Source organism: Danio aesculapii, chromosome 14 (genome assembly GCF_903798145.1).
Source record: "Danio aesculapii chromosome 14, fDanAes4.1, whole genome shotgun sequence".
Lineage (NCBI taxonomy): Eukaryota > Metazoa > Chordata > Actinopteri > Cypriniformes > Danionidae > Danio > Danio aesculapii.
In genome coordinates, this window is record NC_079448.1 from 36,683,556 (window position 1) to 36,699,282 (window position 15,727).

At 34.7% G+C, this 15,727-nt stretch overlaps 2 protein-coding genes across 4 annotated transcripts in view; one reads left to right on the forward strand and one right to left on the reverse strand.

The window, feature by feature from the left end:
• Positions 1–2,557, forward strand: pttg1 (PTTG1 regulator of sister chromatid separation, securin). The gene is made up of 6 exons (XM_056472489.1): positions 1–96; positions 370–462; positions 1,725–1,873; positions 1,981–2,053; positions 2,135–2,281; positions 2,360–2,557. Exons 2-6 carry the CDS (start codon positions 372–374, stop codon positions 2,446–2,448), a joined length of 549 nt encoding a protein of 182 aa, XP_056328464.1. The 5' UTR covers positions 1–96; positions 370–371; the 3' UTR covers positions 2,449–2,557.
• A 1,258-nt stretch (positions 2,558–3,815) lies between these two features.
• afap1l1a (actin filament associated protein 1-like 1a) overlaps positions 3,816–15,727 on the reverse strand; it is a 73,011-nt gene continuing 61,099 nt past the window's right edge. For 2 of the 3 annotated variants that reach the window (XM_056472481.1, XM_056472479.1), the window contains exons 12-19: positions 15,510–15,721; positions 12,733–12,878; positions 12,571–12,628; positions 10,180–10,285; positions 8,275–8,442; positions 7,157–7,332; positions 4,711–4,833; positions 3,816–4,484 (exon numbers count right to left, since the gene is read on the reverse strand). In XM_056472481.1, coding sequence (XP_056328456.1) covers positions 4,458–4,484; positions 4,711–4,833; positions 7,157–7,332; positions 8,275–8,442; positions 10,180–10,285; positions 12,571–12,628; positions 12,733–12,878; positions 15,510–15,721 — 1,016 coding nt within the window. In that variant the 3' untranslated portion in view covers positions 3,816–4,457. The remainder of the gene's footprint in view (positions 4,485–4,710; positions 4,834–7,156; positions 7,333–8,274; positions 8,443–10,179; positions 10,286–12,570; positions 12,629–12,732; positions 12,879–15,509; positions 15,722–15,727) is intronic. The other variant, XM_056472480.1, reaches the window with a different exon arrangement.

A 15,727-nucleotide genomic window follows, 5' to 3' on the forward strand; every position in this document is an offset into this window, starting at 1 on the left:
TGCCATTTAAAATGGAGCCCCGGGAAACTCGAAACCAAAACAAACGTCATCATTTACTCGAGAATTGTGAAGCACAAGAGTAAACACAGAGAAACAGTAAGTTTTAAACACTTTCACTGCATAACTGTTTTTAATTTAGACTGATTAAACAGTTTGTTTAAAAAAATAAGCAGGTTATGTCCGGTTACAATATGTACTGATAAAAAATACGTTAAAGAACTGACGTTAGCGGAAATAAAATTTGTTACGAACCACCTACAGCATAAATTAAACCAAATAGCTGCTTTTCATTGTCTTGTTGTTAAAGGTTTATTTCGCACCTCAAAACTACAATATTTGTTTTGCTTGTTTCGCTGTGCAACGCTACAGACATGGAAACCATGATTTACATGGATCAGGAAAATGACAGACTGATGACTCCAGCTATCAAGTCTCGCCAGAACAGACTGCATTCAGCTCCAGGTTAGTACCAACACTGACAGATCATTCTGGGTAGTGGACTCCTTGTTCGTATCAAAGATTATTACATTATAGGGAGTCTAACTAGCCCTTGAACAGTGGTTCCTGTATATGATTTTGGAGGCCCCCAAAACTGCATATTTTTCTTAATCCAGGGGTGTCAAATGTTGCACCTAAAGGACCATTGTCCTGTATAATTTAGATCCTACCATAAAGAAACTCACAAAGCCAGAAAATCAAGTTCCCACTAACAGAAACTTTCAGATAGACATTTTAAAGGGATAGTGCACCCAAAATAGAAAATGTACTCCATATTTAGTTAGTGTTTACCTCAAGTGGTTCCAAACCTATGTTGCTTTGTCCTGTTTAACACTAAATATGATATGAAGAAAGCTGAAAACCTGGCCTAGTTGATTCTCATAGTAGGAAAAACAAATACAATTCAGTGGTTACAGGTTTCCATTTATAATTTACTGTTCAACGGTACAATGTCAAACAGGTTTGAAACCAGTAAAGAGTAAATTGACACAATTATGTTTTTTTGGTGAATGTCTCTGAGACAAACTCTGCAGGAAAATGGCCCTTTAGTACCATTGCTGCATCCCAGATTGCCTACTTGTACTATGACTTTAACATATGCACTTTGTTTCATGAAAGTACATGCATTTGAATGCGTAACAAGTGTTGTCAAATTTTGCAGCACACAACATCATCTGTTCTGTTGCTTGGTTATTTTCCCGTCAATCATCTTGTCACATCCTCCACATTTGTTTAATAATTAATTTCCTACAATATGTGAAGTACCACATTAATCTGCAATTCCCAGGTCTTTCATGGAGATACAGCTCATGTAATTGCATGATAGATTCAAAAGTCAATATAAGTTGAAATGGATGGTTCATTTAAATTAAAACTGGATGTCAATTTACTCACCCTCTGGTATTCCCAGATGAATTTTTCTTCTTTCCTTCAGTAAAAAATGTAGGATAAACCAACACTGAGATAAAAAAAAAAAAAAAAAGTATGCAAAACTCAGATATAATAATAATAATACAGATATAAGGCCACAAATACCATTTCTGAACCTGTTTTTGTGTAAATGAAGTTGGTTTCATTTGGGAGTCTGAATCGACTCAGCCCCCACCCAAAAAAATTAAACCAAAAAAAAAAAAACACCTGGGGTGTTTGATGTTTAATTTATTACATATTTTATGTGCGTCTGAAGTAAAATAAGTTATTCATAAATTTGTGTCTCTTCTCTTTAGATCAGTGCTTGAGAACACCTCTGAATGGAAAGGCACATCTCGGAGCTCCTTTTCAATCCAGTCGAAAAGCTTTGGGAGTCATTAACAAGATTGTCAACCAAACAGGCTCTCATGAAGCTGAGGAGAAGACTAAACCTGCTGAAGCCAAGGTTGGTTCTTCAGATAAAGGTTTTGATCCGACCCGGTCTGTTAAACATGCAGATTAAAGCATTTTCATAATATTTGTAGATTAATTGAATGTATTTTGTTCTATCAGTGCAAAGTGCCTACTTCGCTTCCTACTGAAGAGTTGCCTGAGATCGAGAAGTTCTTTCCATACAATCCAAGTGGTAAGTCTGTCTGCTGCTTTCTCTTTGGAACTCAAATGTTTGTTCAGCTATTGATTTGTCCTTGTCTTGTCATATCTGTAGAGTTTGAGAGCTACAGTGTTCCAGATGAAGTTTACCTCAGTCGTTTCTCTCTGGCTGGTCTGGGTAAACAGACATGGCGGCCTGCTTCCCCTGTGGAAGAGTTTATTGAACCATGCTTGCCACTCTCACCTTTAAAGATGCCCAGAGGTAGGGAGTACATTAAAATGCAGATTAAACATCTAGATGGAAACAACTAAACCTTGTATTTTATTCTCTCAATTGCAGAAGTGGAGTACGGTGATGAAGTGGAGGCTTTCTTACAGACGATCAATGAGCTGACTGAAGTTGACTTGCCTCCTGAGTGTGACTTCTAAACTTTTTTTTATTTTTATAAACATTGTACATTTTAAAATGGTTTGCTTTTGTTGTTAATAAACTTTATCAAACGTTACAGAGAAATTTGTTAATTGATTTTTCTTTTTTTGTCTACTTGAGGGTTCTTTGTTATATTTTTATACATTTGTTACAACGATAAATGCTTTAATAATCTAAACAAGTTTGGTTTTAATTTTCTCCCCCTCACAGTTCAGGTTTTGCAGGTATTCAGCTTATTTATAAAAAAAACAAGAAAAAAAAAGAACTGTGGTGTCTGTGGATCTTAGAGACCGTTCACCCAAACAGGAAAATTTACTCTAATGGTTCCAAACCTTTGAGTTTCTCCCTCTCTCTCTTCTTTTGAGTATGAAAGATATTTTTGAAGAAAGCTAAAAACCACTGACTTCCACTTTAGGCAAAACAAATACTATGGAAGTCATTGGTTGCAGAATTCCAACATTTTGAAAAATTTGTTCAAACGAAATAAACCCTTAAGGATTTGAAGCTGAGCAAATGACAGAATTTTCCTTTTGAATTTGCCCTATAATTGTAGGCTTCTTAAGCACAGCCTTGCATTTAAATAATTGTTAAACATCTCATGCGCTGAAACTAATGAATATCATCTTCAGTATTTTTCTTATTTTCCCAAATTGTTTAAGGAATTTTAATGTAAAGTAAGTTTAGTAACAAGAACGAAATCATTTATATGCAAGAACAAATGAGGTGTAGATGTTTCTTCTGCCTATCAATTAACTACTATTTTTATTTTATTTTTTTTTTATTTTTTTATTTTTTATTTTTTTTTTAAACCTAATCTTGTTTTTGATTTAAGATTGACATCTCTGCTTAAATGACCCCCCACACAACCCAGTGCTGCTGCTTGTTGTTGTAGTTGTTGTGATTTAAAAATTGAGAAACTGTGACACTAAAATATTATTTCAATTAAACTATTATTATAATTGAACATTGTTTAAACTAAATTATTACCAAGATTTAAAGCTGAATTGAAAGCATCAATACTTCAGTGTCACCAAATCCTTCAGAAATCATCCCAGTATGACTGTTATTTGCTAATCAATTATCGGCACTCAATTATTGTGTCTTCAATAATGTTTGTCCTACTTAACAATTAAGTTGCTTTTTCTGACCAGATGTTTCTTCCTTTTTACCTGATCTTGTTTTTGATTTAAGATTGATGTCTCTGCTTGAAAATGAGACCTCCATTTGTTAAAGTATTTTTTTTCCCTTAGTACAACTGCTGCTTGTTGTTGTTTTTTAGTTGTATTGAGAACATTGACACCTGTAATACTCTTCTTTCATTGTTCTTCACAATGGATAACTCTAGAGCTTTAAAAAATGAACAAAATTAAGCATTTTTATCTTTATTAAAAGAATATTCCCATTTTCATGTCTAAAGACATCTTAAAGTGCAAACGTTACTCCCATTAATAGTGGTAAAGAAATGGCGAAAAAAGGTTACAAACAGGAGTACCAGGTTAGATGGAATAATGCTAGATTAAAAAAAGGAATGTTAAAAATATTTACAATTGTCATATTTACAATGTTATTAGCACTACTTAATAATGAATTGGAAATATCCCAGAAATAAAAGCAATGAAGTCAAACACTTTGTACAATTTGGACACCTATTCTAAAACTGTTTGAAATTCAAGAGTATTTTAAAGTGGATTGTCTCACATACATACCTATTCTTTTCTTCCTCTATAACCTGACCCAAGTCTTTTCTTGCACTTTCAACAGACTAGTATTTCCTCTAACTGTCTCCATTCTTCAACACTCACATATCATTCTGTAGCATGGATCTTCACCAGACACCCAAAGACGACATGTTTTTATATGCAAAGTACTGCAATAGACCGGCTGCTTCATCATCCTTTTGCAGTCACGGTAGTCAATAGTTCAGCAGTCTGTCTTTGAAGAAATCCTCATGTTAACCTTGAAATGGCATATGGAGAAAGATCTAGGTCTTCTTGATCAACAGTTTCCCCTAAGTCCCCTTTTTAGATTCCCATTCCTGGTTAAAAACAAAGCATTAAGTTGTAAGTAACACATACACACACACAACATGTAAGATCTTAACAGCAGGACCCTCAAACTGATCGATGAAACTCATTAAAGGCTGACTCATTGAAGACGGACAATGTTTTAATGTGATCTCTATTGATGCAGCAAGCTGTTCTGTTTGCGTTATCTGCATTTTGATGCATTGCACTGGATAATGTGAACGCTGATGTGTTTACCTTGGCTTTCTGCATAACGTTTCCTTTTGTGGATGCATAGACTGATGGGGGCCGCTTGCGCATTTCAGAGGCGCAGTTCACTGGGAGAATCGACTCCATATACTGAGCCTCCGTCCTTTGGGTCTGTGTAAAAAGTAAGTAGCACTGCTTGTCAAATGTTTGACATCAGTAAGAGTTTTTAATGTTGTTGTAATATTGTGAAATATTATTACAATTTAAAATTAATGTCTCTATTGAATGCATCCCAATATGATTATTTGCTGATCAGTTATCGGCACTTAATCAACAAACAATGAACAATACATTTATTACAGTACATGTTCATGTTAGTTAATGGAAATTAATTGTTAGTTCATGTTAGCTTACGGTGCATTAATGTTAAAAAGCATGGATTTGGATGTTAATAATGCATTAGTAAATGTTGAACTATGATTAATAAACACTGTACAAGTACTATTCATGTTTAGTTCATGTTAGTAAACATAATTTAATCAATAAGCAAGGTAAGTGGCTGCCTGTGCCCCCAATAAATATCTAGCTATAAATATATAAATATAAATTATACGTATAAACTATATACAGTGCATCCGGAAAGTATTCATAGCACTTCACTTTTTCCAAATTTCACTTTTTCCTTATTCCAAAATTGATTAAATTCATTTATTTTCTCAAAATGCTTCACACAATACCCCATAATGACGATGTGAAAAAATATTTATTATTTATTAATTGTTGCAAATTTATTAAAAATAAAAAACCTAAAATTTTTTTTTTTTAAATCACGTACAGAAGTATTCACAGCCTTTGCCGTGAAGCACTAAATTGAGCTCAGGTAAATTCTGTTTCCACCGATCATTCTTGAGATGTTTCAGCAGCTTAATTGGAGTTAACCTGTGGTAAATTCAGTTACTCGGACATGATTTGAAAAGGCATGAAGACAAAGGAATAGTCTGTAGACCTCCGAGACAGGATTGTCTCTGCTCACAAGGTTGGGTAAGGTTACAGAAAAATTTCTGCTGCTCTGAAAGTTCCAATGAGCACAGTGGGCTTCATCATCCCTAGGTGGAAGATTTTTGGAACCACCAGGACTCTTCCTAGAGCTGGCTAGCCATCTAAGCTGAATAATCAGGGGAGAAGGGCGTTAGTCAGGGAGGTGATAAATAACCCGATGGTCAATCTGTCTGAGCTCCAGCGTTCTTCTGTGGAGAGAGGAGAACCTTACAGAAGGACAAACATCTATGCAGCAATCCACCAATCAGGCCTGAATGGTATAGCCAGATGGAGGCCACTCCCCACCTGGAATTTGCCAAAAGGCATCTGAAGAACTCTCAGACCATAAGAAACAAAATTCTCTGGTCTGATGAGACTAAAATTGAACTCTTTGGAGTGAATGCCAGGCATTACATTTGGAGAAAACCAGGCACTGCTCATCACCAGGCTAATACCATCCCTACAGTGAAGCATGGTGGTGGCAGCATCATGCTGTGGGGATGTTTTTCAGCAGCAGGAACTGGAAGATCAGTCAGGATAGAGGGAAAGATGAATGCAGCAATGTACAGAGACATCCTGAATGAAAACCTGCTTCAGAGTGCTCTTAACCTCAGACTGGGGCGACGGCTTATTTTCCAGCAGGACAATGACCACCAAAATATCAATGGAGTTGCTTCACATCAACTGAGTGTGAAGTCCTTGAGTTGCCCAGCCAGAGCCCAGAACTAAATCCTTTTGAACATCTCTGGAGAGATCTGAAAATGGCTGTACACCGTCGCTTCCCATCCAACCTGATAAAGCTTGAGATGTACTGCAAAGAGGAATGGGCAAAAATTTCCAAAGACAGGTGTGTCAAGCTTGTGGCATTATATTCAAAAAGACTTGAGACTGTAATTGCTGCCAAATGTGCATCAACAAAGTATTGAGCAAAGGCTGTGAATAAATTCTCATATTTTGTATAGTGAGAGTCAAACAAATAATTTTCTTTATGTAATTAAATATTGTTTATATGTAAATATTGTATTTATACAAACGTTATGTTATGTAATAACAATCTGAAAAAAAAATCAACCACCCTCAATCATAGAACAGTCCTGCAGTCAAATTTATAATTTTTTAAAATAATTTTTTGTTGTAAATTTATTTAAAGACATCTAATTATTTAAAATGTAAAGCTTGTATTAAGCTAAAATGTAGAAAAGAAGATTGAGAGGTATGAAAAACAGTAAAAGAAATAAATAAATTAAAAGTAGAAAGGGTGCATTTCAGGACTTGGGTCCCCATGGCTGGAGTTGCTTAAGACCCCCAAATCACTAAATCCGCCCCTGACAATTTACATAAAGAAAAAAAATTGTTTATATATATATATATATATATATATATATATATATATATATATATATATATATATATATATATAAGTCTGTATATAAGATAATATGAGTGTAGTCATTACCTTGTGTGCAGGTTTAGACTCTGCAGGCGCCTCCATTTCTCCTCCAGCTAGAGATTTCTTCAGGTTCTCCTTCACCTGGGTGAGTTTGAGCTCCAGGTCCACACGCTCGCCCTCTTTTACCCGACAGCTGTCCTCCAACTTTGTTATACAGTCCTCTAAAGCCAACTTCTGCTTATCTGCATATATAGATGTAGAGTTACAGTTGCATGTGCATTTCTGGCAGATCCGTTCTGACACTAGAAATAATACTAATTATTTATTTGGGTTATACTATTATAATACTAGTAATTAATTATTTTTATGAATATCAGAAGTGAATTAAGCTGCATTGTTTGGGGGCAAAATTGAGTTGTTTTTTTTCCAAATGAAAATTCTCGGCTGAGGCGGCATGGTGGTGCAGTGGGTAGCACTGTTGTCTTACAGCAAGAAGGTCGCTGGTTCGAGCCTCGGCTGGGCCAGTTGGCATTTCTGTGAGGAGTTTGCATGTACTCAGTGTCCGCGTGGGTTTTCTTCGGGTGCTCTAGTTTCCCCAACAAGTCCAAATACGTGGTATAGTTGAATTGGCTAAGCTAAATTGTCCGTAGTGTATGTGTGTGCATGTGACAGTGTATGGGTGTTTCCCAGTATTGAGTTGCAGCTGGAAGAGCATCTGCTGTGTAAAACATATGCTGGATAAGTTGGTGGTTCATTCCACTGTGGTGACTCCAGATTAATAAAGGGACTAAGCCGAAAGAAAATGAATGAATGAATACTATTAATTATCTTTATGAATATTAATAAAATATGAACAAAAATATTACTACTGTACTAATACTATGTAATAGTAAAATAAAGAAAAATAGTAAGTCTTGATAATAGTATAATAGAGCCATCATCACATCAAGATTGCAATTAAAATAAATAAATAAATAAATATATATATATTTTAAAGTTTTATTTGGATTATATATGAATTTTCTCATTAGATTTTTAAAAAAGTGTTCTATATGTCTGGTGGTTATGAAATGACCAGTAAATAGAGTTATTTTACAAGTAAATTAATTTGCTTTGAAACCAAAAAACTATTTTAAATGAGAATCTGTCTATTAAAGAAAAAGAAAAATGGTTTTCATTCTCACCCGTTGCACTCTTCATCTTCTCTTTTGCCTCTCGTTTCTTCTTCCGAAGTGAGACTAGAGCAGTTCTTATGCTGTCTATTTCTGTCTCCAGGTCTTCTTTCTCTTTCAAGTAGCGGCGCGCATCCTCCTGTGCCCGCGTTTTCCCGTACCTTCCATATTGATTTGCGTCTGAAATGTCAAGTGCAGGTCAAAGATCAGACACAAGAAGTCTGTGGGAAGGTGGCAAAGCTCTTAGCACTCTTGCGGTGAGAGAACGAGTGTGAAAATGCAGAGAGCTGTAGATCAAACCGAGATGTCTTGTTAAGCTCAGGTTACATTATTCTGACTGCTTTTGATGTGACAGCACAAGAGCTCTCAAAATGGCCCGAATCAGGCTGAGCAGTCAGCAGGCTGCCAATAAAAATTCAAGATGGTCATGAACTGCTTTTCTTTATTTTAACTGTTCACTTATAATGTTATCAAGATTTATTTATTTTTTTACATAAAGTCATCATTTAGAAGCAATAGTACGGTAGCTGAGAGAGCTGAAGGTGCTGCAATTTAAGGAAACACATGCAATTACAAAAAACACCAGCAAGTTAAGTAAAGATCTTTTTGTTTGACAGCAAATGTAACCTCGCAGGCCACCCAACCTACTCTGAGCTGGGATCGAACCGGAGATTTTTTTCCCATGGGTGTCGGTTGCTCTACCAAGGAGGCTAAAGACCATGACCTCTAGTGTCTGTCGCTATGCAGCTTTAGAGGTCAGAGGAGTGAGGTTTACCTTCTAAGCACTTCACTAGCTGGCTACACTTATCCTCCTAGACCTCACTCCCATACGGGTCACGGCACCAAGGTAACCCCGCCAGTCCTACATCACCCAACCTGCTCTGAGCTGGGATCAAACTGTTGCGGAGTCAACTGATTGAGTCGGTTGCTTTACCAAGGAGGCTGAAGACCATGGTCTCTAGCGTCTGTCACTAGAGCACCTTTAGAGGTCAGAGGAGTGAGTGAGGTTCACCAGCTCAGCACTTCACTAGCTGGCCTCTGCTACACTTATCCCCCTAAACTTCACTCCCATCTGGGTCACGGCACCAATGTAACCCCGCCGGTCCTACACCACCCAATCCACTCTGAGCTGGGATCGAACTGTTGCGGAGTCAACTGATTGAGTCGGTTGCTTTACCAAGGAGGCTAAAGACCATGGTGTCTAGCGTCTGTCACCAGAGCACCTTTAGAGGTCAGAGGAGTGAGGTTTACCTGCTCAGCACTTCACTAGCTGGCCTCTGCTAAACAAACATGTTAAGAAAATGCGCTGCAAATTCTCACAATGCAAACAAATTAAGAAAACAGCCACTTGACCTGTAATATGAATTACACATTGCATTGGAGCAAGAATGTCACGCCATTTTTTTGTACACACACCCACTATAGTCAGTCGTCGGAGGAGGATACACCTACAGGTATTTCTGTACTTGTAGAAATATTTTATAGACCCACAACTTTTGTAACGTTTTTTTGTAACGTTGTTTTGTTTTTAGTATATTCCATACTGTGTTGTTTGTTTGTTTGTTAATGACGCAATCTGAGGCAAAGCTAAACAGAGTGATTTTGAAGTCTGCATTGATCTTCTCTGGAGGCGGAGTTTAGTCAAACTGTTACATAATACAGTTGCTGCATGATAAACCTGCTATTTTGGCAGATTGACTTCAATAGAAGCAGTTTATAGACTAATAACAAAGTGTTGAGTTACAGCATGTTTTTACAATGTCATGACCTCTTATATGTCAAAAGATCAAAGGAATTTAGATTTTTCATTTTATGAGGTCTTTAAAATCATCATACTCTAAAGATTATTAGTATGGCCCCAACAGCTGTGTTTGTTAGAAGCACAGCCAGTGCAGTGCAGAGAGTGAAGGGACTCACTGGAGCCGTGGCGCTTTAGGGTGATTTGTGGACTGGGTTTTCCTGTGTCACTGCTAGATGAACGACGCTTCGTCTGTGCTCGTCCCCTCAATCGCTCATTCTCCTGCTGAACAAATAAAGAGTATCAGGTCAGAAACAGAATGATCATGATATCGGCTATACAAACTGATGTACTATATACTATATAATCTGGGTCACAACATAAAGCTAATGGCATTTTTTACTGCCATATACCTCAAGCTTTACCTAAAGCTTTAAAACAGCATAATAGGGTAATTTAATCAGATTACAGTATATTACAAGAAAAACAGTTTAAAAATCAAAATTTTTTGGTAATTTACAAAATTCAGAAACATAAGAAGACCACGAGAATGTAAAGAGCTGATGTTTCTGTGCCTGAGGGTTCAGAAAATGTTTAACAAGCTGCACAGAGGCCAAAGGTCATGACGACTGAACCTGAACTAACCCCTGATTACTGCACACACAGTCATCACACACTTCTCAGCTTTCATTAAACACCAGTCAGAGCACAAAGAAATATCTCATTTCTAAAGCATGCAGTGATTTAATCCGGGGTTAACAGCAGTGACATTTTTATAATAAAACAATACATTATTTGTATATTAGGTGTACTAGATTTGATTAACATGCTTTAATGTTTTGGCTTTTTACGACTTTTTTACTCTCTAAATATACATAGCATCTTAACAAAATGTGACAACAGTAGCTATGTTTCCATCCAAAGATGCAAATTAAATTTATGCGCAAAACTAGAATATTGCATACTGTAAAAGCCATGTGAATAAAGCAGCGTTTCCATCCAACGAGTCAAAGAGAACAAAACCGTCACTTCCTGATCGACTGGTACCAAATATAAAAAATAAAAATTGAATTTTCTGCGGTAGGAGAAGCTGCGTGAATCTTTTCTTTATTAAATAAATGACTTGTGCCTCAGAAGACGACACACAATGAATGTGTGGTGGCGTTTAAAGGCATGAGATGCTCTTGACAGGTCTGGAGGTCATTAATAATATAATAACACTAATACTGAAATGGTTAAGGTGTTCAGAATGATCAAAACAACATTTCAGATGCTTTACAATGTGGTCAGCCTGCTGTTTTGTCCATCCACACATGATCTCTTATAACAAAATCACATGACTTTTTAATGTGCATATTGGGATTTGTTCGGTTAAGCCTTCTTTGCTCTTTTGATTTTTGTTTTAAAATATCTGAACTTAATATGTTTTGGACAGATCTGGAGCTGTTTTTTTTGTTATACAGTACATACACAGACTCTTTACACACTAAAGAAGAAAAGAAATAATGATAAGCTTTATTAATAAATGGGTATAAGGAAGATTTATTTTTATATGGTGTGAGTATACAACGTTAAGTGTATTTTGAATGTCTTTTGAAAGGAGAAAGAGCTGCAAAATGGGATTGTAAAAAGTCTCCTCTGAGAAAAAAAGATTGGAAACCACTAGGCTCTGCTTACAACTAATTAAAAAAAGGGATTTTTGTTGATTCGATCACAAATGGCAGGGTCTGAAATGTTCCCATCTTCCAGAAGTAGTTAATATATTTGACTGGATTGCTTTTCTAGACCCTCATGTGGCTGAATGTGTTCAAACAACCACCAAAGACCACCTACTCTGTCTACTCATGTAATTCTTAAACATTAGAGAATGTGTTGTTAAAGTGTTAGCCAGAGGGGATTTAAACTTTGTTGTCTAAAATCGTAACTTTGTTTAGAAAAAATTTGGAAAGCTAGTGTAGCTTTTACAAAAAGTCACTACATTTATTTACCATAAATGCTTTCCTTTAAAGAAATCAGGAAAGTAATGGAAACTTTTAGACTTTTTATATTATTTTTATGTATTTATTGATTTATTTTTTATTTTTTTATTTTATTTAATTATTTTATTTTTAATTTGCTTTATTTTGTGAGACTACTTTTATTATTTTATGTTTAATTTTTAATTTTATTTATTTATTTTATTTTGTATTTAATTACATTTTTTTATTTTAGTTTTATTTTACTTTTTATATATTTTTATTTTGATGTATTATTTTATTTTATTTTATTATTTTATTTTTAATTAATTAATTTATTTATTTTATTTTATTTTTTATTTTATTTTTTATTTAACTTTATTATTTAATTTTATTTTATTATTTAGTTTCTTTAGTTTATTATTTATTTGTTTTTTTATTTGTTTATTTATTTTATTATTTATTATTTTATTTTAAATGTTTATTTTATTTTATTTCGTGAGACAGGAATGTCATCAGATACGCATGTTAATACCAGATGTAAAATAGGCCTTAAATCAGTGTTAGCATACAACCAACTGTTTGTTCACATGTGAGAATTGTGCAGCCACAAACCTCTATGGCTTCAAAAGGGACCTCGTCGTACGTTCTTGAATCTGTGGATGTTGCCCATCTGAATAAACAGAAAGAGAGACAAGAGCTGTTACAGTAGTTCAAATTAGCAAGAAAACTCCATCTTTAACTCTCCACCTCTTATCATCTTTATCCTCAACTCACAGGAAAGAGTGACGTGCAGCTGTGCGAATATTGGCGATAGTTTCCACATCTACATAGTCATAATGAAGGGACTCTGGGTCTGCAGAGGAACCGGTTTCTGCCAACAGGACACCCAGCCAGCGGCCCATGTCCTCTGAACAACTCGCCTAACACAACAAACACACGCAGCAACAAATATGAAACACAAGCACAAACACAGAAAGAGACTAAGTAATAGATCACACACACTCAAAATAGGTATTTTTCTGCTGAAACAACACAACTATAGATATTTTTCTTTGGACAACTTAATTGTTTTATGTTCAATCTACTTAAATTTATTAAGTTAACTTAATCGATTTGTGTTGGGGACAACAGAAATAAATTGTGTGAAACCCTGTTTTTTACAGTGCAGACATAAACTGATGAAATTAACAGATTGGACAGAATTTATAACACACAGTAGTAAAAAATAATAATATTAATACAGTCAACAACAACAACTGCTAATTAGCATGCATATTGCTAGAACAGGTTATATGCAGGAATCTTAAAGGTAATTTCAATAACTTAAGACTTAAAAACCTTCTCAGAATATTTTAAGACCTCATCACCACTTCAAGTTCTAATCAGTATCAAACCTTTCTCTTAATAAACAGTTGTAGTTAAATAAATCAATGGAGCACAAACATGCAACAGAACTCAGATAAGCTTGGAAGAAACGAAGCTTGAAAGAATAAATTATGCGGTTGTTTTCAGTGACAGGCTTCAGCCACTGTTTAAACTCGTTTTTCTCAAACCACACTGTAAAAAATAAATCCGTAAAATTTACGGTAAAAAAATGGCAGCTGTGGTTGCCAGTACTTTACCGTTAAAAATACGGTACAAACCATAAAAATTTGGAATTATATTTACGGTTTGTATCGTATTTTTATGATAAACTACCGTATTTCATTCATTTATAGAGGTAATATGTCTATATTTTGAATTACCAACATCTACACATCTTTTGTTACACAGTTAGACTTGTTAGCACACCCATATGCAGGTGGTGATGAGGAAGTTACATAATGAACCAAAGCTCATCACAAACAACTTTTCCCACAAACAGAAAAGAGTATCAGTATATAGAAGGTGATCAGTGTCATTCACACAGCTAGTAAACACCAGTATGGTAAAACGCATAAAATTAGTCATGAAATAAACATTGTTCATCAACATTAGATGTAACATAAATCTCTAATGTGCATAACTGAAGGGGAAACAACTAAAAAGATCCATAGTAATGTCAACAAAAAGCATAAAAGGTGATGTGCCATACAGGGAATTCTGGAAAAGTCAATTTACAGTTATTCGTTGTATATATTAAGGAAACATACTGTTAACCAGGTTACGGATTTTTACTGTAGCATTTTCACAGTTTTTTACCATTGAAATCACAGCCATTTTTTACAGTGCAGGAGTATACAAACTTATATTTTCCCATTTTTCCATCTGTTTCACTCTATGGCTTCACTACACCTGGACCGAGGAGCTTGGCCGGATGCGCCCTAGCCCAAACAAATTGCATGGATTGAGCATGTCGTTGTTAACATTAGGAGGAAAACAAATATATTTATACTTTTTTGGAGTCAAACAGTTTGGACAATGCTTGAACAAAAATTAAGACCTCGTAAAAACGTAATTAAGACTATACCTTTCAAGGGCCTTCATTTTCTCATAACTGATTTATTAACTTTTAATACTTTTTAAGACCCCGCGGACACCCTGTAGAAAGACCATTTCAATTATCAAACTTTTTCAAAATTGTAAAAAGGAGCAAATCAATCATAACTTACTGTTAAAACAGCTACCATAACATTATTTATCAATATGTGGCTCTTTTTTGGATTCTCGGAAGCTTTAGAAATGATAAATGTACAGCAGGAAAAGCGTTAGGACCATTTTTTTTTGTTTACATCCCTTAAAATGGTCTATACATAAGAACCTATAAGGCACATAATAATGCTTTATTTTGCACAACAATATTATAGTTCCCTTAACAATGCCTAAACATAACTATCGTGTTGTCATTAAGTAGTAGTTTAATAATATGTAGCCTTTTAATTGCTAGTATAGTAGGAATGCATTGATTGTCATTGACTACGTTTACATGGACATCAGTAATCTAGTTATTTGCCTTAATCTGAATAAGACAATAATATGATTGAGGTGTTTTATTTTATTTTGTATTTAATTTTTTTTGTGTTTTATTTTATTTTGTGTTTTATTTTATTTTGTGTTTTATTTTATTTTGCGTTTTATTTTATTTTGTATTTAATTTTTTTTGTGTTTAATTTTTTTTGTGTTTTATTTTATTTTGTGTTTTATTTTATTTAGTATTTTATTTTATTTTGTGTTTTATTTTATTTTGTGTTTTATTTTATTTTGTGTTTTATTATTTTATTTTGTATTTTATTTTATTTTGTATTTTATTTTATTTTGTATTTTATTTTATTTTGTATTTTATTTTATTTTGTATTTTATTTTATTTTGTATTTAATTTTTTTTTTGTGTTTTATTTCATTTTGTATTTTATTTATTTTATTTATTTTTATTTTTTAGGGACAGCTATCAGAGAGCCCAAGCACAAATCTTAAATATATTATAGCAACAATTAGAGGGCCAAAGTCATTACTTAAATTATTCACCTACTCAAGAGAAAGTGATTTTGATTTTACTTGCTCTGTGTGTGTGTTAGCCGCTAGCATGAAGTATTGCTATGAAAGCTAACTGCTATGAAACAAACCATCCACTACCTCTAAAGCTGCCACCTCTGCACCTCCTTTCAGTATCCTCAGGGCGAAGGGATGTTTGGGTCCGAGTCCTGGCACAACCTCACAGCCCTTCAAACCAACAGTGGTGTGAGGGACTCGCTGTTCTCCTTTCTCCTGGTAAAGGTAAAGAGATCCGGCCCGCACACGACACCAGTGTTCCCTCCAGCACCGATTAACCAACACCCCCACATAACCTGACA

Coding starts and splice junctions, on each gene's coding strand:
- pttg1 (XM_056472489.1), top strand. CDS start 372: ATGGAAACCATGATTTACATGGATCAGGAAAATGACAGACTGATGACT. Junction 463..1,724: donor CAGACTGCATTCAGCTCCAG/GTTAGTACCAAC, acceptor TCTTCTCTTTAG/ATCAGTGCTTGAGAACACCT. Junction 1,874..1,980: donor CTAAACCTGCTGAAGCCAAG/GTTGGTTCTTCA, acceptor TTGTTCTATCAG/TGCAAAGTGCCTACTTCGCT.